We start from the raw sequence: 24,791 nt of genomic DNA, 5'->3' as shown, positions 1-24,791 counted from the left end.
TCTCCTGTTTATTCATTTCTCCAGCCTCACTTTCTAGATTGCAGGCTTGTGCTGGGGTAAAACTACACTCCTGCACTCCTGGATGGTGTGGGTAGGCTCTGTTGAATCCTGAGGTCAGTGATTAAGACTAGGATCTACTTTTTGTAGAAATTGTCCAGCCTTGTATATTGTTGTGATTCTAGCCCAGGCTGCCTGAATGTTGGATTGAGCGTGGGCTGCCTGGATCCTTGTTCAGGTACAGGATGCCTGGATTCTGGCCCTATTTCTTGCTTCGTATAAGAGCCCTGAATCACCCCACATTGGGCACTGCACTGGCTCTGTCTTCTCACCCTTGGTACTGGGCTCCCAATTGTGGATGAGGATGCGGCAGGCCCTTGAATCATCCGTACTAGGTGCTGCTCTTGCCCTGTTTCCTGCTTCAGATTGGGCTCTTCGATCACCCACGCTGGTCACTCACCTTGTCTCTTCCCGCTGGTTGGGCTTCTGGGTCATTCCTCCTTGGCTGTTGCTCTAGCTCTATCCTTTGCCTCAGTTGGGAATAGGGGCCATGGGTAGCCTGTGTTGGGCGCTGCCTGGTACACTGTCCCAGTGTAGGTCTAGCAGTTTCATATTTTACTTTCTACCTACCCTAGCTTTTCTTTGTTCCATGATTTAGCAGATTTCTGCCAGGCTTTTTGTGATATCCTGGACTGAGTGGAGAAGTTTATAGCTGATTCTTCATCATTATTCCTTAATAGTACATTTTTAGAGTTTTATTGGAGTGTTTGTGGAATACATTGGGCACTTCTAGGTCTTAGCATGTCATCGCCCCACAGTTTTCTCCATCTGCTTTTCGTTGGGTTGTGAAGTAATACTGCCTAGAATTTTCTATCCTTTCTTCTTTGTATTGTTATATAAATGAACTTCTACTCTAAACCATTGTTGTCCCTGAGGTCTGTATCTTCTTTTGCTGTAAAGATTGTGTCTCCCAGTTGAGGTGGTTTCTTGGCTTTCTTTGGGTGGTCATTTTGTGGTGACTATTATGTATCCATTCAACTTTACTAAGAAATGATGGTAGTCTTCATCTTTAGGATATTTACTTTTATCCACTTTCTCCTTTTGGGAAAAGTTAACAGCTTTTTAAAAAAGTGATCATGTTTGAGCTATTTAAATTGCGTTCTATTTCTCATCTTTGTCCTTTCTGCTAAATTGGCATTAATTTTAACCTTTAACCAGTTGATATTCCTAACTGAACACAGAAAGATAATTTTGAGATGGTTTCTCTTTCTATTTATTTTGTATCTATCAAGATATAGTCAATTTCATTTTTGTTATGATGATTGCACAGTATGTTTTACTTTAGTGCCCTCCATTTACCTTCTTGAAGAGAATATATATTGGGTATTATTGAGATTTTTGAGTACTTTATTTTATCATCCCAAATTGTATTATAATATAATTTACACCTTATTATTTTTCTTCATGGAAGTCATAAATATCAAAATATACACTGACTTATTATCAAAGATGTTGCCATTTTCTTCTTACAAATTATTTATTCCATCTTCTAATATGGAAGTTGGCCCATAAACTACAGTTGTATTCATGGAATTTTATTAGCTTATGTTCCTCCTGAGCATTGTAGGGTGAGATGAAACATCCAGTGAAATATGCCTTGTTGCTTTGGGGTACAAGTTAACACCTATTGTATCAATTCTTTTGTTGGCCTCTTAAAAGAGAACATAGGAGCTGTTTCTTTACATAGAAGCAACTTCATCATCATGTTCTTTGATTTCATTCATAGGGAAAATTAATATCTATGGCAGCAGTTCAGTTTTTCCATTATTGTAATACCATTGTTCATTGGGCAAAGATTGTCCCTTAAAAGTGCCAACAGTGAACTAAATTTTCCAGATAGTCTCAAGACTGATTCTTAGCGCTGTCAGTCTACCTCTCCCCTACTCTCCCAGCATCATAGCAAAAGAAGAAAAGATTTGTATAGGACTAATTATTTCCCATTTAATTCAGTTTCTTAAGTTGTCATTGCCAAAAATCCATCAGCTTGTGATCACCTATCTAATTAAGAACCACTCCATACCAGCTGGCTTTTCAGAGTACACAAACAGCACGTTGCTAGGCCAGTATATAAAATTTTTTTAGTGTGGGGTGCCTGCTTTACCATGGCTCACATTCCACTATTGTGATGATCTGGAGTCCTGTTATCAGAAGGAAAAATATGAGGAGCAGCAATAATAATAACTCATATTTACATAATATTTGATTTATCAAATATTTTCATCAGAAGATGGTCTTTGTATTATTATCATCATCCCACTACTTAGAGCTGTGGAAATCAAGGCTCAGAAGCAGTTAAGTGCTGTCATATAGTTAATAATGATCAAAACCATTAGTGAAATTCTTTTTTGTGACCCAGGTCCTGTGTTGTTTCTACCTCACCATGTTACTGGGTCCTCCTTTGTGTGCTAAAGGAGATTGTAGAGATTTTTTGTAATGGCAGCTCTTGGACTTGGAGATGGAACAACCCAATTCCTGGCTTCCCAGTTGTTTCTTCAGAGTCACTTATCAAAATGCAATTGCCTCTTTCCCTTTACCCAACTCAGGAGTGGTAGGCATAAGAGAGAGTGGACAGGCACTCTTTTTTAACAGCAAGATTATTGTCATTGTGGGTAGACAAAAGTATACTCTAAGAAAAGGACCCCCAGTAAGCTTTGAGATAATACTTGTAAAAGTGCTTATCACAGTGCCTGGCACATAGTGGATGCTGTTTAAATGCTTATTTCCATTCTCCCTTCTCTTTGAGTCCTTTATTGTGACAGAGGTGGGCTCAAATAATCAGGTGAGTTTCCTCATCCTGCCTTTCTTTTTAATTCTCTCACTTTGAGAGTATTGGTTTATATGTGTAGAAACCTTTTTAGCTAGTACCACATCATGTTATACCCATTATATACTGAATGGTTTTGATTTTCTTAGGATCCTAGCAGCTTGTTAATTATCCCAGGCTTCTCCCAGAAACAAAGATTCATATTTTTAACACAATTTTCTGATGGTGCTGTGGGTCCTAAAATACCACAATCTCTGAAGAACTCAAGTTGAGGTTCTCTCAAGGAGTAGTGGAAAGTCTCATAATGGACATGAGCCAGTCAGTCAATAAACTTTTATTAATTATGTATTATGTGCCATTTACTGTGCTAAACACTGGGAATGTAAAGAAAAACAAACAACTGCTCTGCTCTCAGGGAATTCACAGTCTAATGGGAGACAACATTCAAACAACTATAAAAAGAATCTATATACAAGATAAATTGGAAATAACAGAGGGAAATGACTAGAATTAAGAAGGATCAGAGAAGGCTTCCTATAGAAGATGAGATTTTTTTCTGGGTAGAAGTGACCCAGGAGGCAGAGATGAGGAGTGAGAGCATTCCAGGCATGGGGAGACAGTCAATGAAAATGCCCAGAGTCAGGAGATGGAGTGTGTTGTTTGAAGAATAGCTAGGAGGCCAGTGTCACTATAGCAGAGAGTACCTAGAATGTGGGGATGGAGCAGGGAGGGGCATAGAAGATATAAGGAGAATAGAAGGGGGGCAAATTATGAAGGGCTTTTGAAGACCAGTGGTTGTGTTTTTGTATTTGATCCTGGAGGTATTAAGGAGCCACTGGAATTTATTGAATAAGGGAATTACATGGTCAGATCAGCACTCTAGTATAAACATTTTGACAGCTGAGTAGAAGATGGACTGGAGTGGGGAGAAGCTTGTGGAAGGGAAACCAGAATCAGGCTTTTGCCATAATTCCAGTCACGAGGTGATGAAGACCTGTAGTAGGGTGGGGTCAAGGTGGCAAGGAAAGAATGGGGCATATACAAAAAATATTACAAAAGTGAAAATCAACAGGCTTTGCAACAGATTAATTGTAAGGAAGTAAGAGTTGGAAATACAACCAAGGTTCAAGGCTGGGTGACTGGGAAGATGGTAGTGCCCTCAGCAATAATGAATATGTTTCAAGATATTGCCAATTAGAATTGTTCAGGAAAAGCAGCCCTAAGGATAACTATCATGGCTATCAATCAACATATAAAAAAAATTGCTCCTAATTATTACTTTCTAGAGAAATGTAAATTAAGGTAACTCTGAGGTTACCTCACACCTATCAGAGTGGCAAAGATGATAGAAAGGAAGATGTTGAATGATGGAGAGACTATGGGAACAGGTACATTTATTCACTCTTGATGGACCTATGTATGAATATAATCATTCTGGAAAGCAATTTGGATTATACACAAAAGTCACTAAACAGTGCGTTCATACACTTTGACCCACTTTTACCATTGCTAGAGCTATACCCAAAAGGATTAAAGAAAGAGGAAAGGACCCTATATGTATAAAATATTTGTGGCAGCTCTTTTTGTGGTGGCAAAAAACTGGAAACTAAGGGGATGCACACAAACTAGGTAATGGCTGAACAAAATATGGTATAGGAATGTGATGGAGTACTAGGGTGCAGTAATAAATGAGGAAATAGATGATTTCAGAGACATAGAAAGACTTAAATGAACTGATGCAAAGTGAAAAGAGTAGAACCAGATGAAGAATTTATACTTTAACATCAATATTATAAAATCAAGTAGTTTTGAAGACACTTATAAAAGATCAAAGAATGAAATGAACAGAGCCAAGACAACAGTTTATACAATAACAACAGTGTAAAGACAAACAGCATTGAAACCTATAAGAACTGTGAGCAGTGCAGTGACTATCCATGATTCCAGAGGACTTATGAAACATGCTATCCATACCCTGACAGAGAAGTGATGGATTTAAGGTACAGAGTGAGAAACGTTTTTAGTTAGAGCTAATGAGGGAATCTGTTTTTCTTTGCTATGCGTATTTGTTACTTAGAATTTGTTTTTTTTCCAATGGGGTGGAAGGAGGTATAACAGGGAGAGAAAATAGATTTCTATTCATTCAAAAAAAACTTTTAAATTGGAGGTTTTGGGGGCAGTGCTACAGGTGTGGAATGTTATATGTATTTTGAAATGAAGTCACTGTATTGTTAGTTTTGTTTAATTGCTTTTACTTTAGTATAAGAGAACTCTCACAGGGTATAGGTAGTCTGGAAATGTCTGTAATGTAAAAACAAAACATGTCAAAACTTAAAAAAAAACTATCATTAGAGAGATGTGTGAGTATTAAAAAAAGGTGAGCCAGCCATGTAGAGAAAGTAAGGGATTACTGGTAAAGAATCCACATGATCCATTGGTATCTATGCAGTGTCTACAGAAAGGCCCTTAGACCTTGGAGGAAGGCTAGACTCCCATGGAAGATTCACAGGAGGACTTAAAAAAGAATTGCACAGCAGTAGATGGCTGAGATGGGTAGTGATATTCAGGTTAAGGAAGAACTGATATTGAAAAAGTCATACGTCCATTGAAATACTGAAGTAGGATCCGGATGTTAGACTTCAAAACCTTGTTTTTTGGCCCTTTTTGTACTAGAGCAGGAATTGAATTCTGGTGCTTCTGTAAATATCTAAATTCCCATCTTATTTTCTACATTTCATGTACTTTTGTGTTGTATATTTCATTTTAGATTTGTATGTGTATTTATTTTCTCTATACTATAAGGTCCTTCAGTGCTATGCCCTATTTCTTTGTTCCTCAAAGTGGCTTTCACGGTGCCTTATATGTGCTTAAAGAATGTTTGAATTACATAAGAATGTTCTGATCTATTCATTTGGTAGTGGTTCAAGTATATGTTTTCCTAATGGTGTTCTGGTATGTAGTACTTGTAAATATAATCAGAAGCCAATGTAATGTGTACATTTTTAACTCTAAGCAATTCAAGAGTATTGAGTTTTCATATTTACAGGAATGTTGTAAAATCCTTAAGTGAAATTTATTTTCTCAAGGCATACTGTTAATTATGCCAATTGAAAAGGAAAACAAAAATTTTAGTATTAACTATTTTTATCAAAGTGTCATGCAAAATCTTATTTGTACTGTGCTAAAATGTTCTGGTATAAGTTTAGGTGATTGTTTCCTTTCAGAGAATTTGTACGAAAACAGAATTATTTCATGAGGGTTCAGTGGTAAATGCAATTTTTAAATAGATGTATCATAAAATTACATGGACTTGTTTTTCACATAATCAACTTTCTATCAGTAGTATTCCACATTTGTACTCACTTTTGTTGTCTTCATTTTTAATAAGAATGTAGTAGGCTGTAAAATAAAGAACATCGATACAAGTTTAACATTTTCAATTATGTAAAGAATTTATCAATAAAATATCTGCAATTTAGTCTGTTTGATAAAATGCTACAATTGGTCATGAATTAATTCTTATAAATTTTTATCATGACTTGATCATGTGCAGCCAAGGGACCTGGCAATTTTTTATGCCTTTTTTCATTTCCAATCATTTTTAACCCTGTTTGAAAGTTATATACAACTGCTGCTCTGCCACCCGGAAGTGTTTAATTAGTGTTTCTTGATCCAGTAATTCAATTCAATAAATATTAAACTACTATAAATAAAACACTTGCTGTATACTTGGGGTTTTCAAGAATTGAAGTAAGAAAAGTTCCTGTCATCATGAAAATTATATTCTGCTAGAGCTGGGGATTCAATCTGTATACAGAGAAGTAAGTTTAAGGTACTCTGAGTAAGGAAAGAACATTAACAACCAAAGTGCTAGGGAAGGTTTACAGGGGTAGTAGTACCTACACAAAGCCTTGAAGAAAGATAAAAGATTTTAATAAGTAAAAATGAGAAAAGGGTGCACTCCAGGCATGGAAAAATGTGGTCAAATGCACAGAGGTGGATATGGTGGGCGAGACATAATGAGAAATCCAGGATGACTCATAGGTTGCAAGCCTGAGGGACTGGAAGGATGATGTTGTCCTTTACAGAAATAAGGAAGGTACTCCAAGGGAGGGTTTAGGGGAAAACATCATGAGTTCCCTTTTTGGACATAATAAATTTAAGATATCTGCTGGACATCCAGTTCAAGATGCCTAAAGGGCAGTTGGAGATTCAAGATTATTATATGTTTATAGTATTAATTATTAGCATTATGACCTTGAACAAGTCACAATCCATTTGAGCCTGTTTTTTCATCTATAAAAAAGAGAGCAACAGTATCTATATGTTATGATGGTTGTGAGGATCACATTGGAGAATGTATGTAAAGCACTTTGCAAATCTAAAAGCACTATATAAATGTGAGATATTATTATTAAGAGATTTACCTATTATTAAGAGATTTATTATTAAGAGATTTATCAACTAATAATTATCACTGCCAGGATTTTAAATTTGTGGTAAAAGTATGGATATTTGTTCATGACCCCAAAACAACAGGTAAAAAGAGGCCTCTTACAAGTTCATAATCCTCTTGATCATGGTGGTGATACCAGAGGGATATTTTTTGAAAGGGGGTAGTGGATTTGGGCATTGGATTAAATTGTTTTAGAACCTGACAAAAATGTACCACTTTAATTATATTTTTAAAGTGCTCTTAAAGCAATAGATTATTCCACTACCAGCTTGCTGAGTGCTTATAAATATTAGCATGCATTTCCTTAAAAATGCAGCTTCCTATGTTTTTTGTGTGATTACGTTTAAATATTTTCTTCCAGAGTACTTTCAGTAACACTAGTAACTTGACACTTCAGCTATCCATTTTGTTGGGACTTAATAATCTACTTACTAATGCAGTTACTTAGCAAATAGAGTGGGGAGAGCTGTTAAATGGGCAAGAAATTAGCTGGCTAATCAAGGAGACTGCCATCTATGTTCCACCACAGTGCATCTATAATAATCTCATCAGCAAAACTATTATGAATATTCCAGTGGATAACACTGTTGGATTTTGAAACTTAAAGATACACAGTAGATTATAAACTTCTTGAGAATAGGAACTGTCCTTTGTTTTGTTTTTGTATCCCTAGTGCACATAGTAGGTGGTGAATAAATGCTCGCTGAGTTGAAAGGATAGCTTATCATGATATCATGATGTGATCTTTATTATCTTCATTGTATAGGACTGAGAAGCAAAGCATTCAAAGGAAATTATACCTAGTGCCTTACAAAAGAATAATGAAGTCAGTTTGGTTTTTTTTTTGGCCCAGAACTATTTTCATTGATTTAAAATAAATTCCCTGAATTGAAAAAAATCCATCTTAACAAAACAGAGAAGCAATAAGCAGTTGGCATTTGAGAGTCATTAGGCATACAGTGAGTTTAAGTGACTTGCTTCTGTTCTTTTTGTTCAGTCATTTCAGTCATGTCTGACTTCTGTAAAATGAAAGATTTGGACTAGATGGCATCTTAGGCCCATTATGGTTAAAAATTTGTGATCCTTTTATAGTGCACATTTTCACCATCTCAGACAATTGACTGAAGCATGCGGCAGTTTACTTTTTCACAAAATGACATAGATGTAATCTATAAAATTGCTTTCCAGTTCTATGATAAGATGCTTGCTATCTGTCCTTAAAAATGTATATCATTTATGAAGTAGCTTATTTTTGTTTTATAGGTATGTTTCGAAAAGAAGAAGAACTAACTCCATCACAGAAAGGTTTGGCTGTAAGGTATGTTCTTTACGGTACCTAATTCTTAGTCTCTTGGTCTTTTGTGTTGAGTAGTCTTTCAAAGCTAATAATATTTTTACAATGTATTGATAAGTTTACTCTCTTTCCTGGCATGTTCTGTGGGAGAAGAAAAGGAATATTATGTGTATTATATGTGACAATTAAGAAATAAAAAAATTCATTCTCCTCATAAGCAAAAAATACATCTTTCCCTATTTTCATTCATTTGGCATTCAAGTAACAAATATTAAATGTCTGCAGAACATTGTGCTAAATTCTGGATTTAGATGAAACATGGTTCCTGCTATTGTGGATCTCACAATGAGGGGTAAAACACAAAGCCACCTTACTATAATATGCAATATTAATTGCATTAACCCATTCAAGAATTGTAAAACCAAGTGTGGTACGTGAGACCTGAAGGAGTGGGTCATTACCAGTTCTTTGGATGTAGATCAGGGAAAGTTTCATTGAGTGAAGGAAAGAGGTACTTGAATCGGTTTTTAAAGAATGAGTAGGAATTCAGTAGGTGAAGAGAACATACCCAGAAGAGGGAACAATGTGAATAAAGACAAAGAGGCCAGAGTGAGCAAAATGTTTTGGGGAGTAGGATTGGGATGGGGAGGAAAGCAGGAGAGTAATGTAAGATGAAGCAGGGTAAGTAGGGTGATATCAGACCATAAAGAGCTATGAATGCTTGTAAAAGGAATTTGAACTTTACACATAGGCAGTCAATATCTTCCAGAGGTTTCTTATCTCTGGAGTGTGACAGACAGATCTGTGTGAAGGAAAAGATCAATTGGATCTAAAGAGAGACTAGAGGTGGAAAAACTTTTTGAGGAGGCTATTATAGCAGTCCAGGCAGTTGCTAATGAGAGCTTGTATGATAGTGATGTCAGTAAGTATAGAGAGGAGGGAATAGATGAGAGATCTTGGGGAGGAGAAATCCACAAATGCTGCCAAAGGTGAGGGAGAACAGAGCATGAAAGACCTGCATATTTCAGATATGGGAAATAGGGAAATAGATGGCTTCATAGATAACTAGAGAAATCATAGCAGGACCAGATTTAGAAAGAAAGATGCAAATGGAGTACACCAGTGCCACTGTCCTACAGACCACTGGAGATTTGGGCTTCAAGTTCAGAAGAGAAGTTTAGACTAGAGGGAATAATTAAACAGTCATCTAGCTAGGGGCTGAAGCTCTCAGAGTGAAAGAGAATGTTAGGGAGAGAGTATATATAGAGAGAAGAGAAATAAGGACAGGCCTTGGGGAAGACTGATGTACGAGGTTAGAAAGAAGATCACAAGCTATCACAAGAAAAAGACAAGCGGCAGTAGGAGAATGAAAGGGAAGTGTCCATAAGGCTGAGGAATGATAGATGATGCCCGGGAAGAGAAGAAGCATGGTGTGGTAGAAAACATGTGAGACTTAGGATTCAGAAGACCTGGGTTCAAATCCTTTTCTAGAACTGTGATAACGGCCAAATCACTTACCTCTCTGAGCCTCATTTTTTAAATCTGTAAAATGGGGTAAAATGCACTACCTATTTCACCAGGTCTGTTTTGTGGGAAATAATTTTTAAATCTTAACATATTATACAGGTGTGACTGACTTACTATTAGGGAAGTGATCAGCGGTGTCTGCTCTGCATAGGTAAGACAGGATGAATGCTAAAAAACATAATAGATTTTGTTGTTAGTTTATTGGTGATCAGTGAAAGAGTAGTTTCAATAGAGTCAAATCTTAAAGTTTTGAGGATAGAATGGATTGTGAGGCAGTGGAGGCAATCTGTGTAGCCCCTTATCAAGATGCTTCACATTGAAGTGAGGAAAGAAGGAATTGTAGGCAGATTGTATTGGAAGTCCAGAATTTATTAAGCAGCCTACTATGTACCAGGCACTGTGCTAAGTGCTGAGGTTACAGAAAGGCAAAAAACCAGTTCCTTCTTGCAAGGAGCTCACAATCTAATGGGGAAGATATCACACAAATAGCTATGTACAAACAAGACATATATAGGATAAATTGGAGATCATTGCAGGAGGAAGGCATACTAGAGAGAGAGAGAGAAAGAGAGAGAGAGAGAGAGAGAGAGAGAGAGAGAGGTTGTAGTGTGAGGGGAATTTCAAGATCTTAGAGATGGTATATTTTATCTTAGATATGGCTCCAGATCTTAGAGATGGCCTATTTCTGAAAGATGATGAAGTCTAAGATAGGTGGAAGTAGGATAAAGAGGAGATTGTTTTTGTAGAGGAAGTAGAGAATTATGAGGTCAGCTTGTTAGAAGGTTTTTCAATATGAATATTAAAGTACATATGACAGTGATGATTAGGGATGAGGGGGGAGTGGGGGGAGAAGAAACCCATAAGCTGGATCTTATTTCTATTACCATGACCCAAGGCTTGATATCAATAATAAAGTGAATTGCTGTGGTTTTTGTTAATACCATATTAATAGAATCAGAAAATTTCCAAAATTTTGAACAACTCTGATCTTCACAAATAGATAATTTTGTTTATTGATTTGGCTAATGGCATATTTGGAAATGGCTTCTAAAACAATAGACTAGATTTTTTGGCCTAGTAAATGAACTTATGAGTCATTATTTCTGTCTAGATAATTGCTTTAATATTATACTCTGCTAACTGGTAATAGTGCATGTACCTCATTTTTATACAAAGGATGACTTAATCCTATAGCAGCCATCAGTTTTAATGTATTAAAAATGTTAAAATTTCTAATTCTCTTTTGTAATACAAAAATACTTTCATTAAGAAATGTCTTGCTATATGTGCTAATAGAAGGCTGTTAGAAAAATAGTCAAGGTATACATTGAGGAATACCCAAATAACAGTTAATAAAATTATGGAAAATTTAATTTTATTTGATCTATTAAATTACATAAATAGGATAACATTATAGTAGACTCAATGAGACAAAATTATGTAGTATAAAAAGTGATAGACAGGTGATACCTAGGCTCATTTCCTGCCACTGACGTCCCTGGTTTTGTTAATTAAACTTCCATTTCCTTATCTATAAAATAGGAAATATGGGTTTTTTTTATTGTAAGCATCAAAATGAGATCATGTATGTAAAGTACTTTGTGAACCTTAAACCTCTATGTAAATGTTAGTTATCGTTATTATAGTATTGTTGTTCAGTCATTTTTCAGTTGTGTCTGACTCTTCATGACCCCATTTAGGGTTGTCTTCACAAAGATACTGGAGTGGTTTGCCATTTCCTTCTCCAGCTCATTTTACACATAAGGAAACTAAGGCAAACATGGTTAAGTGACTTGCCCAGGGTCACACAGCTAGTAAGTGTCTGAGGCCAGATTTGAACTCGTCTTCCTGATTCCAAGCCCAGTACTCTATCCCTGTGCCACCTAGCTATCTTCATTATTATAGTATAGAAATATAAATATTTAGCCAATGTCAAGTTACTTTTAAAAAAGCCCAAGTACTTAAATGATTTCCCTAATTGTTATAAATGTTGAACCAAAAATTATTTTAGCAAATTTCACTTTTGTTGACGTTTTAGAATTCTACTGTTATGTCCTTATAGATTGTTACACCCAATTTTGCCATGGTATATTAGAGATAGTATATTTATATCTTATATGGTAAAAGCTAGTAATGCTTTAATAACTGGGTTTTGTTTTTGTTATTGAAGTGACTGATTTTAAAAATGGAGCTTAGTTGCCTGAGTACAAGAAGTTCTGTAATTCAGATTCAAATCTTTTTGGTGGGTTTATTGTAGCTTCCTCATATCACTTTTTCTTGATCATCAGAAACTTTCTGATGTTTGGCAGTGGGGAGGGTGGCAGAAGAGAGGGAAGGAGAATACACTTTCAGAATTTCAAACAAAAGACTAAAACTGTAAGTTAATAGATCTTAAAACATTGTTCTTATTTCCATGGTGTTGAAGCCTAAAGAAAAGTTATTTGAATCCAATTAATCTTTTTAAAAAATGTATTAAAAATAATTTTTCATTATTTCCTTTAAACCTCAGGGTGGGGAGGGAAAAATAATTTTAAATGAGATAGAAAATGCCAGTTTTCCATGTCGCTAAAGTATTTTAGTCCTGCTTAGTAGAAATGAAATGTGCTCACTTCTTATAGGCCTTCCTAGCTATTTTTTTAGGGAGAAAGAAATTTCAGATTAAGAAAATACATGTCCTAAGATCCTCCACTGAAATCCCACTTTGGTGCCTCCTTATGGCATGGAGATGACCTTGAAGTTCCGAGTGCAAGCTCTGACAAGCCTTTCCACACTGCCAGGGCTTCAAGGACAAACCCTATGATAGAGTGCATTTATATTATCCAAGGATCAGCCTAGCAAAATTTGGAGGGCTACATACCCATAATTGTTGCCAGGTGATGAGATTTTCAGCCATAGTAACTTTTGGACCTTCTAAGTCATAGAGAGGTTGTAGTCAGCTTCAGTAGAGAGAATATTTATTCCAGTGAAATCACAGGTTGTTGAAATATTGAAATATTCCAAGATATTCCTTTTTATCATTGATAGCTTTTCATTTTTCAGAAGTCCATAGCCCCCAATCATAGAACTAGTCTACAAGACAAAAACATAAATTCTTTTCATTCATTTGCAACCTAAAATTTATCAAAATTATTAGCTTTTTTCCATCTTGAGCAGCAGCATGTTTGGACTCACAGTGTTGCCATAGAATAATGGGCAGATTACAGAATAAAAATGCTCTATCTGCTAATAATTTACGTAAATTTCCACATCATAATACATAATCCATTTTAAGTTGTGCTACTTAGTGGGAAATTTAAAAATGAATACCTCTACAGAGATTTATGATGCAAAAACATCATTTCACTTTTATGTGCACTCTGTTACACATTCTTATTACAGGAATTCAAGCAAAAAAAATCTAATTTATTTTGGAAATAGAAAAAACAGCAGTAGGAGGAATGGCTAGTCCTGTAGTAAATCTTTTTAAAAATATTATGCTACATCTTACAAGATGCTTGTCTTTGAATTCCAGACGCATGCCAAGTCTACTGGAGTATTTAAGTTACAACTGTAATTTCATGGGTATCCTGGCAGGCCCGTTATGCTCTTACAAAGACTATATTACTTTCATTGAAGGCAGATCATACCAACTGACACAGTCTGAAGCAAATGGAAAAGAAGAAATACAGTATGAAAGAACAGAGCCATCTCCAAATGTAAGATCTCTAAATTTTGTGGGGCTGTTATGTACCAGAATATTGCATGAAAAGTTTACTTTTAATTATTTATTTATAGACATTAATATTTTCAAGTTTATTTGTGATTTGTTTTATCTAAACAAAAATGTTCTTTCAAATGTTTTAGGATATTTAAATAGATAAATGTCTATATCTGTGGTTGGTTTCATGAACAAAGACAAGATTGCTTCTCTCAGAAACTGTATTAAATTCTACCTCAGATATCATAGTTGATGCTTATAGGTTTATAGATTTAGAGTTGGCAGGGGCCTTTGGGGTCATGTAGTGTAACCAGTTCTCTTTATAGATGAGAAAATAGGCCTACAGAGCTTAAGAGATTTGCCCCAGGTCACACAAGTAGTGAATGGTGCCTTCAATATTTTATACTAAATAAAATGAAACATTAACTATTAAGGGAAAATATATTCAAAAGATGTTCATTGAAAAGGTAGTAAGAAATGCTTATAAACAAATAAATTATTCTTGTCTGCTTTTTGTTATATTTTAACAGGTAATTCAATAACAGATCTAGTAGAACATTTAGATACCAAGAGAAACATCCATTAATTGTAATACTGCTGTCTTCTTTGGCCTTAAAAATTATGTAACATATCCACAGAATGAGTATTATTAATCTTTGAAGGAGAAGTAGTACACTAAATATCAGTAATATGCAATGAGACATAGTCCAAACCCAAGACAAAAAGTTTCTCAATGATAATCTGTGACTCAGTGTATGAGTCCTAAATTATCTACATCTTCCCAAAGAAAAGCAATTTGTTACTTCTTGGCTACTGCTATAAATAATATAGGAGGTATTATTAGGAGGTGCATCAGAAGGTACTTTTGTCTTGATTGCCCTCATGTTGGGGTCTGGGAGGCAGCAGGGTATAAATGGGTAGAACCCTAGATTAAGGAGATTTGAGTTTGAACACCACCTCCACCATTTAGTAGATGTGTGAACTTGGACAGTAACTTAGCTTCTCTGGCCTTCAGCTTCTCCAGCTGTAATATAGTTGTAGGATTCAAGCCAAGATATAATACAGCTTTCATATCTAATTAACAGAATTGTTGTTAGGAGAAAGTATAATTGTTTGTATGAATGTTTATAAATTATATGACAATCTATAAGTATAGATGATGATTATTCATTCCCATCACTAGCCACCTGCACGAAGCTGCAGAAAGTAAGTAGAAGTGACAGGAATTAACCAAGAAGATCGTGTGGAAAGTAGCTTTTAAAAATAATAAAAATTAATAATAGCTGATAATCATGTGATGCTTTAAGATATACCATGTTACAAAGTATATATTGTTTTAATAAGGAGGGCCCTATTGGATGCTTCACAAAATTCTTCTACCTTTTTATTCTCTGCAGAAGATGTTGGGTATCTATAAGCACTTGCCATGGGAGATGACCAACTATCCCATGAGATAGGTTCTCATACTTGTGGACATGTGATAAAGTCTTTTCTACCACTTCTTCCATTTGCCTTTCCAGGAAGGTGTCAGCTGTCCTTCTGCTCATCTACAGTGTAAAACTTCTTCTGTTTTCTGGTTTTTTTATACCTGGGATTGTCAGGGTTGATAACAATTAAGTTCTTCTGGTAGTATGTTTACTCATTGATCACTGGATGAGCATTTCACATGCAAAATGTCAGCAACTATGTTAGTTCATGATGTTTAAAAACGAGATGATTCTTAGGGTACTCTATCCCTGCCCCTTCCTGCCACTTAGCTGATAGTTCCAAGATTGGAGCAGTGGTTATTCCAGAAGACAAAAGGCCTTTTGTATTTTTCTTTTCTTTATAAGTCGATATGAGTAAGGACTTCATTGCCAAATGACCAGCCTAGAGAGGATGGAACTCCACATTTAGCTAGGCTTGTCCTTGGAAAGCAGACTCAGTACTTTTTGTGGACCATAATTGAAGCCTTTCCAGCAGGAATAGAACTTTCCATAGCTTGTGTTCCACTGACATAGCCACTGGAAATTCCCTTCAGTGGAGGGAGAGATGCAGTCAGTGAGATTGCAAATCTGTTTGAATGCTGAGATGTTACATAGCACTTTCCTTATGCTATGTGCCTTGTTTCCTTGTGCCACATATACCTTGTGGCAGTGGAAAAAGCATGGGCTCTGGGGTCATAGGATCTGGGCTTGAATCCTACCGCTGATATTACCAGTATGACTTAAGGAATGGTACTTCTCTCTGGGCCTCTGTTTCCTAAATGATGAGGGAATTGGAGTAGATGGTCTCTGAGGTCCCTTCCAACTCTAGATAGATACTGTGATACTGTGGGACTATTTCATATAAAGTAAATAAATGCAGATATATACAGAGTAGTTAAACATAGGGTGGTTTGAAAGAGAGGCATTAGCAGTTGGAGGGGGAATCAGGAAAGGCTTCATGGAGAAGATGACGTTTGAGGTGTGTCCTTAAAGGAAGAGAGGGACCCTGAGGAAGAGGTAAGGAGAAAGTGCATTGCAGGTATGTGGGACTGCCCTTACACAGGCCAAGATGGGAAGTGTAACAATTGGGCAGTGCAAGGGATGAGGCACGAGACTTGGAGTACCAGGAGTCCTGGCCTCACGCAGTAGTGCTGCTGTGAGAATAAATGAACTAAGACTTTTAAAGTGGTTTTGCATATCTTAAAGTGAGTGCTGGTTATCATCATTATGATCATGTGTGAGCAACAGAGGGAGGGCCTGTTTGATGGATTTCAGACATAGGAGAGGGAGTAATGTCTGATGAGGTTAGAATTCAGGTTTTGTAGGTCTTTAAAAGCTAAAGGCAGGACTTTATATTTTATACTAGAGGCAGTTGGAAGCCACTGGAGTTTAGGGCAGTTATGGGGTCAGATCTGCACTTCAGGACATTTATTTTGACAGCAGCGTATATGATGGAGTAGAGTAGTGAGAGATTTAAGGCAGAGACCAATTAAGATTAAGAGGCTATGTCTGTAATCTAGGTGAGAGGTGATATGGCCCTGAATTAAAATGGTAGCTCTCTGGGTAGAGAGAAGGGTTTAGATGTAAGATATTGTGGAGGCAGCAATGGCAAGATTTGGCATCTAATTGGATATGTGCTGATGGAAAGTGAGGAGTCCAGGATAACACCAAGGTTATGAACCCAGGAGACTGGTAACTTAGATAAAAATCAGCAAGTTTGTAAAAGGAATCATTTGGGGGAAGATGAGGAGTCAGTTTTGGACTTGTTTAATTTGAGCCTGCTTCTCTCTCAGAGATAAAAGTTACATATGAGATGCATTATAATATAGGAAAAAGAGAAGAATACTATGAAGAGAAAATAAGTGATCACAACAAACAGAGATTAGGAATCAAATACATTGAGTTATAGCCAGAGGAGAAAGATCAGGCAAAGACAAATACAAATATTTAAATGCACAAACAAATTCTCAGCATGCTTTGTTTCTGGAAAGATGGTGATTTTAGAAACTGGAATTAAAAGTGGATCCAAATTTTATCTAGGCATAGAGACATTTTCCCATAGGAATAGGGTTACTATTCAGAAATTTTTTGAGAGCTTCTCATAGTTTAGTTCTAATGAATAACTGTAAATAAAATCAGGAAAATAAAGAGATATTCAAAACATTTAGTTTTACTATACAACCTGAGGCAAGCTTCTCCTTCTGTTTACATATCTATATATATGTGCATATATGTATGTGTATGTACACACACACACACACACACAGACACACACACATGCACCACTGAAAATTCACTGTGAGCTTAAAGCTTTTTGAGGTCATCTCTCAAATAATGACTTAAAATTCTTAAACAACCATTAATATTTTAGATTTTCACTGTAGAAATTCAGAATAGCATTATCCTTCTGAAATTATACTAATAGCTAATAAAAACATAGCAAACTCCTTATCTACCTGGATGTCACTTATTAAGTAAGCTCAGCTAACCTGAACACGTCAAAAATATTGTGACTAAGCCCTCCCAAAAGCCTCTGAAAACCCAAAATAAGTGTTACATAGTCCATTGAATGCTAAAGCTCTGAAAGGGGCCTTAGATATCTTCACAAAGAAATGGTTCTGAGGCCTTAAGAGAGTTTAAAATCCATGTACTTGACCCATAGGAAAACTATTCAGGTTCCTAATCGAGTACATATTAAACACACTTTTAGCAAGTCATTTGTCCAATTTTCCCTGCCTGATGGAGTTTAAAAATGCAGGAAAAAGTGGTGAAGATTGCTGCTAGCTAGAGACCAGCATGTGACAGCAACAGGAAGTAATAGATGAAAGGGAGACAAATTATAAAAAAAAAAATGATACAGGAACTCGGAAAGCTCAGTAATATGGGGCTATTCGGTGTAGCGGCAAGTAACAGTATGATTCACTTACCTCAGGAGCCCCTGAGGGTCTCTCTTCATTACATGGAACACAGTATAACAATTGAAGATCATAATGATGACCCTGGCATCAAGACAGTTAAGATCATTCATCATTACTGTGTTTAAGACATCGAAGAGAAATAATTTTTAGAAAAATTTCCATCGATAAATATGCTGAAAAAGATAACCTTCAGTTATCTGGAATTGATGCATATGAATTATCTTATTTCTTGATGTTCAATAAATAATGTGTTCTTTAGTCTTACTTTATGATGAAGAAGAATTTGACAGTCTGAGAAAATAATGTGAACTATGATTTCAGTGTCAGTTGTTACCTTGATTGCTGATCAGGGGTAAAAACTTACCTTGGAAGTGCTAATTGAGCATTTTTTTCACTTTTAAAATAATTTTAAATAGTGTTTAATTTGCCAAGCATCAAGAGAGGTCGTAAATTGACTGGCTGTACACTTATTCTTCCTTTATTTTTTGCTTTAGTACATAGATGTGATTTCATCTGGATGAAAAATTGATGTTCGTTGTTTCTTTTGGTAGAATGAACTTAATTATTACAATATATGATACCTTTGATTGAGGCAGCATGGAGTAACAGAGAGTTTGGCATTAGAATCAGGAAAACCTGAGTTCAGTTCTTGCTTCTGACACATACTGGATGTGTGACCCTGGGCAAGTCACTTAACTTCTTACTGCTCCCAGGCAACTCTTGAAGACTAGATGTTACCAGGAAGTGTCTAGTCTGCATTGATAGGGAAAATGCCTCACTGTCTATGAAATCATAGGTCCTGTCCAAAAAACTTCATAGAAATTTAATTTTTACCTTCTGTCACTCCAGTGAATCAAACATTCTTGTCTCATGTTCATTGAGTTAATAGTTGCTGGAAATATCATTTCAGGCTTTTTTTTAATACTATGGCTGAAATTCTATGGAAAAGCTATTTTTCCTGTTATTTCTTGATGAGGTATGAGTTTTTCTAACGAATAAAATTTAGGGGAAGAGGATACATGTAATCACCTATTGGTTATAATATAATATAATATATAATATTAATATAATATAATAATATAATATAATGTTAATATAATATAATAATATAATATAATATAATTGGTTATAATTCTAATAATTATTAGATGGATAATTATCTGAAATTCTAATTGAAGGTAAGTTCCTTGAGGAACTACTTCATTTTTGCCTTCAGCACTTAGCACATGCTTGACTGTAGTAGCTGCTTAATAACTATTGGTTGATTGATTGATTTAATTCATTGATAAGATCCTTGAAGTTTGTTTGGCTTTTTTTTTCTGTTTCTCTTGAGAGAAAAAAACTTTGAAGAAATTGAGTGGTATAGTTGGTTTAGTAGAAAGATCACTGAATTTAGAGTCAGAAGATTTGGGATTGTAGCCCAGCTCTGCTACTTAACTGTTTAACATTGGGAAAATCACTTTACCTCACCTGAACTCAGTTTTCTCATCTGTAAAATAATGGAGTCAGTGATCTCTGTGCCATCTTACTGCTCTAAATCCTATGATCACCTGTGATCTATGTACCAACTATTAATTGTAGACAATTATTGTGGACAAATATTGTATATTTCTCTTGCAGAAAGTGTTTAAGTTCACTTGAAATTAGAAACAATGTACAAATTAGTTTAATTTTATTATTTAATTGCAGTATAAGAGAAACTATTTTTTTTCTTCTTTTCCCTCAATGCACTGTAACTACTTCTTGTTTCTTCATTGTTTCCTTCCAAGGCTTTCCAGTCCTCATGTTAGATTGGCCTGGCCCAACCTTAGTAAACAGAAACCAAAAACCAAGTTCAGCTCTCTATCTACCTAAGTAGATATAGTTTGACTGTATATATAGGCCTGTAGTGAATGGTCTTTTCCTTAATTTAGTATCTTTAGCACAGCTTTCCTAAGCATTTACTTGCTATGCCTGAAGGCAAGCTGGTGCTAATAGTGGAAAAAGCATCAGAGAGGGAGTTAGGTTACCTGGAATCTAGATATGGCTCTGCCACTAACTAGTTCCCAAACTAAGCTTAAACAAACAAATCATTTCATCTCTGTGGGGGTCTTCATTTGTATTAATGTAGTGTTTAAACTAGATAATCTCTAACATTGGTTGACTTTGTAATTTTTTTCTGGTGGGAAGGGAATTCCAGATATTTCTTATGTTAAGACAGTGTTCATATTCCAGAAAACATCTTCAATGCTTTCATATTTTTATTTGTTATTTTTAAAAGCTTTGAAACAACCTGAGGCATTACAATATTTTCATATATCCAAACCAGTCTTAGGATTCTTGGGCTTCATGGAATCTGAGGTCTCCTCAATGTGGGCATTCCCTCCATTTGTGAAGTATAAACAGTTCATGCCTTCTATCCTCTATAATTCTTGTCCAGGAGTATAAATACAACGAGGTTATCCATCTCTGAACATCTCACTTTTGAAACATCCATTTTTTATCTTTTTTGTCATGGATCATATCTTTAAACCATTTTTTGCATGTAAAAACTCATCATTAGCATTATTCTGCAACCAACCAAGGCCCATCTCATATATATCATTTACCCTTTGGGTACAATTTTTATTCCTTAGCATTTGTAGAGCTCCATGATTTGTAGTTATATAACATTACCAAAAGAATACTGGTGCTAAGATGAGTTCTGGATCCTTCTCCTCCACCAATTTAATTGTGGACTCTTTACATTTATAATGTCCCTCGCAAGACATAAATGTATACTGATATACTAACTTAATGGGCTGCCCATTCAAATACATATCAGAGTCTGGGCAAAAGATATACTTCATCTATATACCTACTTCACTGGGTTTTTTTGGTGGGGGAGTGTAAATCCACAACATATAAATGTGAATAGTTACAGTTTGGTTTTTATCTCTCTGGATTGTTGGGCCATTGTTATGGTTGTGGATCTCATTGAGCAGTTTCCATGGTCATTGGGGGAATAATAAAATTAGAATGCAAATATGAACATCTTGAAGATTTCATCATGTACAGAAAATCCTCTAGTACCCCTGATTTCATTTGCTCCCATCTTCTCCAGAAACTTGCATTTTCCCATCATTCCTTCTCTCTCTCTTTCTCTCTCTCTCTCTCTCTCTGTCTCTGTCTCTCTCTCTGTATATATATGTTTATATATATATATGTATGTGCATATATATATATACACACATATATACATATACTGACTCCTTCCCTATTTCCTGTAAACATGTCTAGGTCTCCCAAATCCTTTAAAAAAAAAGATGATTGACCCACCACCTATCAAATAAATTTACTTATCTCTCTGAGTGTTCTCTTCCTACTAGACTGCCTCAGTTGTATGACTTCATCAGCTCTCAGAAGTTCAGCTAACATCTCCCTGGAGATGACTCCCAGATCTGTGTACCCAGCCTTACTCTTAATTCTGAGCTCTACTCCCACATCACCAATTCATTCACAAGATGGATCCAGTGTGCTTTTCCACACTTGGTACATATTACTCCCCTGTGTACCCTCTTTGGTCTAGTCAAACTGCCCTGCTTGGTTCCCCTCACTCATGACATTCCATTTCCTGTCTCCATGGATCCTTTAGGGTAAGAACTGTTTCTTCTTTGTCTTTGTATTATTGGCACCCGGTACAATGCCTAAGACCCAGTTGATGTTTAATAAAGTTTTTGCACAATATCGTACAGTAAAAAGTATGCAGAATTTGAACTCAGAGGGCCTGAGTTCAGAGCTGGATTCGGTTCTCTTATTACCTGTGTGACCTTGGGTGAGACGTTTAACTTTTCTGGGCCTCAGTGTACTCAACTGTAAAGTGACAAGGTTAGACTGGATGACTGCTGAAGTCCCTTTCTGCTCCAGATCCATGATCAATCTTATAATCTATGAAATAGTTGTTGGGTGATCCTCTCATAATCAAACTCCCCCCCAAAAATCTCTGTATATGCATTCTCCTTCTAATCTGGCTTCTGACTTCATCATCAATTGAAACTGCTTTCTCCAAGATTATCAATAAACTCTTTTTAAAAAAAAGTCTTTATGAAGGAATATGTACCTCAGAGGTATAGCAAGAACAGACATACAAATACTTCCTTCCTCTTCTTACTGCCTGAAAGCATAATTCCCCTCTTACACCATTTTGTGGAGGGAGGTTAGGTTGCTCATTTTCTCAGTTCTCATTCTTCTTAACTCTGCTGCATCTGCCGTTGATGGCATTCTACTCATTCTACTCTCTGTCTCCTGTAATTTTATAATCCTTACTTCTTCCTAGTTCCCCTCTTATCAATGTAACCACTCCTCATTTTGGCTTATTTGGATCCTTATCCATGTTCCATCTCCTAAAGTGGGTGTCCAGCAAGGCTCTAGACTGTTCATTCTTCTCTAATCTTTCTATACCCTGTCCCTTGGTGGTCTTATCAGTGCCTATGAGTTATCATCTCTATTTAAACAACTCCCAGATCTATATATCCAGCTCTAATCTCTCTCCTGAGTCTCATTCCACCATTATTAACTGACTTTTAGACATCACCACTTGGATGTCCTATAGGCATCCTTCAGCATGTCCTAAATAGAACTTATTGTTTTCTCTCCAAACCCATCATTTCTCCAAAATTCCCTATTTCTGATAAGGTTGCCATCATTCTTCATCATCCAGGTTTGAAATCTCTGTCTTGGCTTCAATCTTTCCTCTCCTCCCTCCATTTCCAGACAGTTACTTGTTAGTTCTATTTAGACAATTTCTCTCTCATCTGTCCCCTTCATCATACTTAGCCACCATCCTAGATTATGTTCTCATCACCTTTTCCAGGATTATTCCAACAGCCTCCTATTTGTATTTCCTGTTTCTTCTAAGAAAACCTAGAAACTTCTAGTTTCTCCCTTTACATGGATGCCAAAGTAATCTTCCTAAAACACAAGTTTGATCATGCCACTCCTTCAGTAGCTTCTTAATGCCCCTAGGGCAAAATATAAACTTTTCATCTTGGCATTTGAAAACCTTTCACAAAGTAGGTCTATTGTTCTTGCCATATTTTATGTTATTTCCTTTCATGTGCTATGTGTCAGCCAGTTTAGCCCAATTTGCTTTTCCTCCAAACTGAGCATTCCTTCTTTTATCTCCTTACGTTTTCACAAGTCTTTGCCTTTGCCTGAAATTCACTCTCTCTTTTCCTCCATCCCTCATAGAATTCCTGGCTTCCTTCAAGGCTCAACTCATATGCCTACCTCCTACAGGAAATCTGCCCTGATTCTCTAGTTATCAATGCTCCCAATCTCCTCAAGTAACTTTCACTATATGTACATGTACATATACACATACACATATACACAAATAGAAGGATCAATATATGTATATACATACCTGTTTGTATAGAACAAGAATAGCATAAACCTCTTGAGTTCAGAGACTGTTTTGTATCTCTAGCACCTAAGTAGTGTCTTGCACATGCTTGTTGAAGACTGAATTGGGTTGGACATCTTCCATTACAGTGGTACACACTTTTGGTGTACGTATATCTTCTTGTTTTATCCTTGACTAAACATCGATCAGGATCCATCAGTAAATCAATTTCCATGGTTCCATTCCATAAAAAAAATTTTAAATGATCTTAACATATGCATGGGACATAGTATTTAAATATTTGGATCATTATAGTATGTTGACATAGAAATTTCAGAGGAGTAAGCAGCCTGGGATAAATCTTTTTCATAGATTGTTAGAGCTAGAAGGGACCTAAGTAAATAGCTTAATTCAGAGATCCAGCAAAGTTAATTAACTTGGCTCAGTGTTGCACAGAAACAACTGACCTCAAATTTGAACTCAGATAGCATTTTTCATCATGAGTCCTTTGGAGTTGTCTTGGATCATTGTATTGCTCGGAATAGCTAAGTCATTCACAGTTGATCATCATGTAGTATTGCTGTTACTGTGCACAATATTCTTCTGGTTGTGCTCACTTCAATTTGTATCAATTCATATAAGTCTTTCCAGGTTTTTCTGAAATCTGCCTGTTCATCATTTCTTATAGTACAGCAATATTCCATTATAATCATATACCACAACTTGCTCAGTCATTCCCCAATTGATGAGCATCCTCTCAATTTCCAATTCTTTGACACTACAAAAAGAGCTGCTATAAATATTTTTGTATAAATATATCCTCCTCCCCCCCTTTTTAAAATCTCTTTGAGATACAGACCTAGTAGCGATATTGCTGGGTCAAAGGGTAACTGTTTGATAGCCTTTTGGCATAGTTCCAAATTGCTCTCCAGAATGGTTGGATCAGTTCACAACCCCACCAACAGTCCTTTAGTGTCCCAATTTTTCTACATCCGCTCCAACATTTATTATTTTCAAAAGGAGCATTTTTACAAAGTGCTTTTAAAGGAGCAAAAAGTACCTCCTGAGGAGTATATTGGAGAAGGAAAGAGTAGGAATTTGATTTCTAGGTAGTCTCAACCTTGTCCTCATGGACTAATTAATTATAGTATATGAAAAACTGAGTTTTTTTTCTTTTATGTGCCATTGGTTGTTTCCCTACAGTTCTAGCATCTCTCTATGTTGGTAACAGAAACTAATTTGAGTTTGTA

General features: G+C 36.0%; 1 protein-coding gene across 1 annotated transcript in view; it reads left to right on the top strand.

Moving 5' to 3' along the window:
* Positions 1-24,791, top strand: part of MBOAT2 (membrane bound O-acyltransferase domain containing 2) — a 154,157-nt gene that overhangs the window by 116,367 nt on the left and 12,999 nt on the right. Inside the window, exons 6-7 of the mRNA XM_027840435.1 lie at positions 8,541-8,595; positions 13,610-13,793. Coding sequence (XP_027696236.1) covers positions 8,541-8,595; positions 13,610-13,793 — 239 coding nt within the window. The remainder of the gene's footprint in view (positions 1-8,540; positions 8,596-13,609; positions 13,794-24,791) is intronic.

The sequence above is a fragment of the Vombatus ursinus genome, unplaced genomic scaffold (assembly GCF_900497805.2).
Source record: "Vombatus ursinus unplaced genomic scaffold, bare-nosed wombat genome assembly UNPS02014841.1, whole genome shotgun sequence".
NCBI lineage: Eukaryota > Metazoa > Chordata > Mammalia > Diprotodontia > Vombatidae > Vombatus > Vombatus ursinus.
The sequence above is the reverse complement of the archived record's forward strand: the minus strand, read 5'-3'. Positions and strand labels throughout refer to the sequence as shown.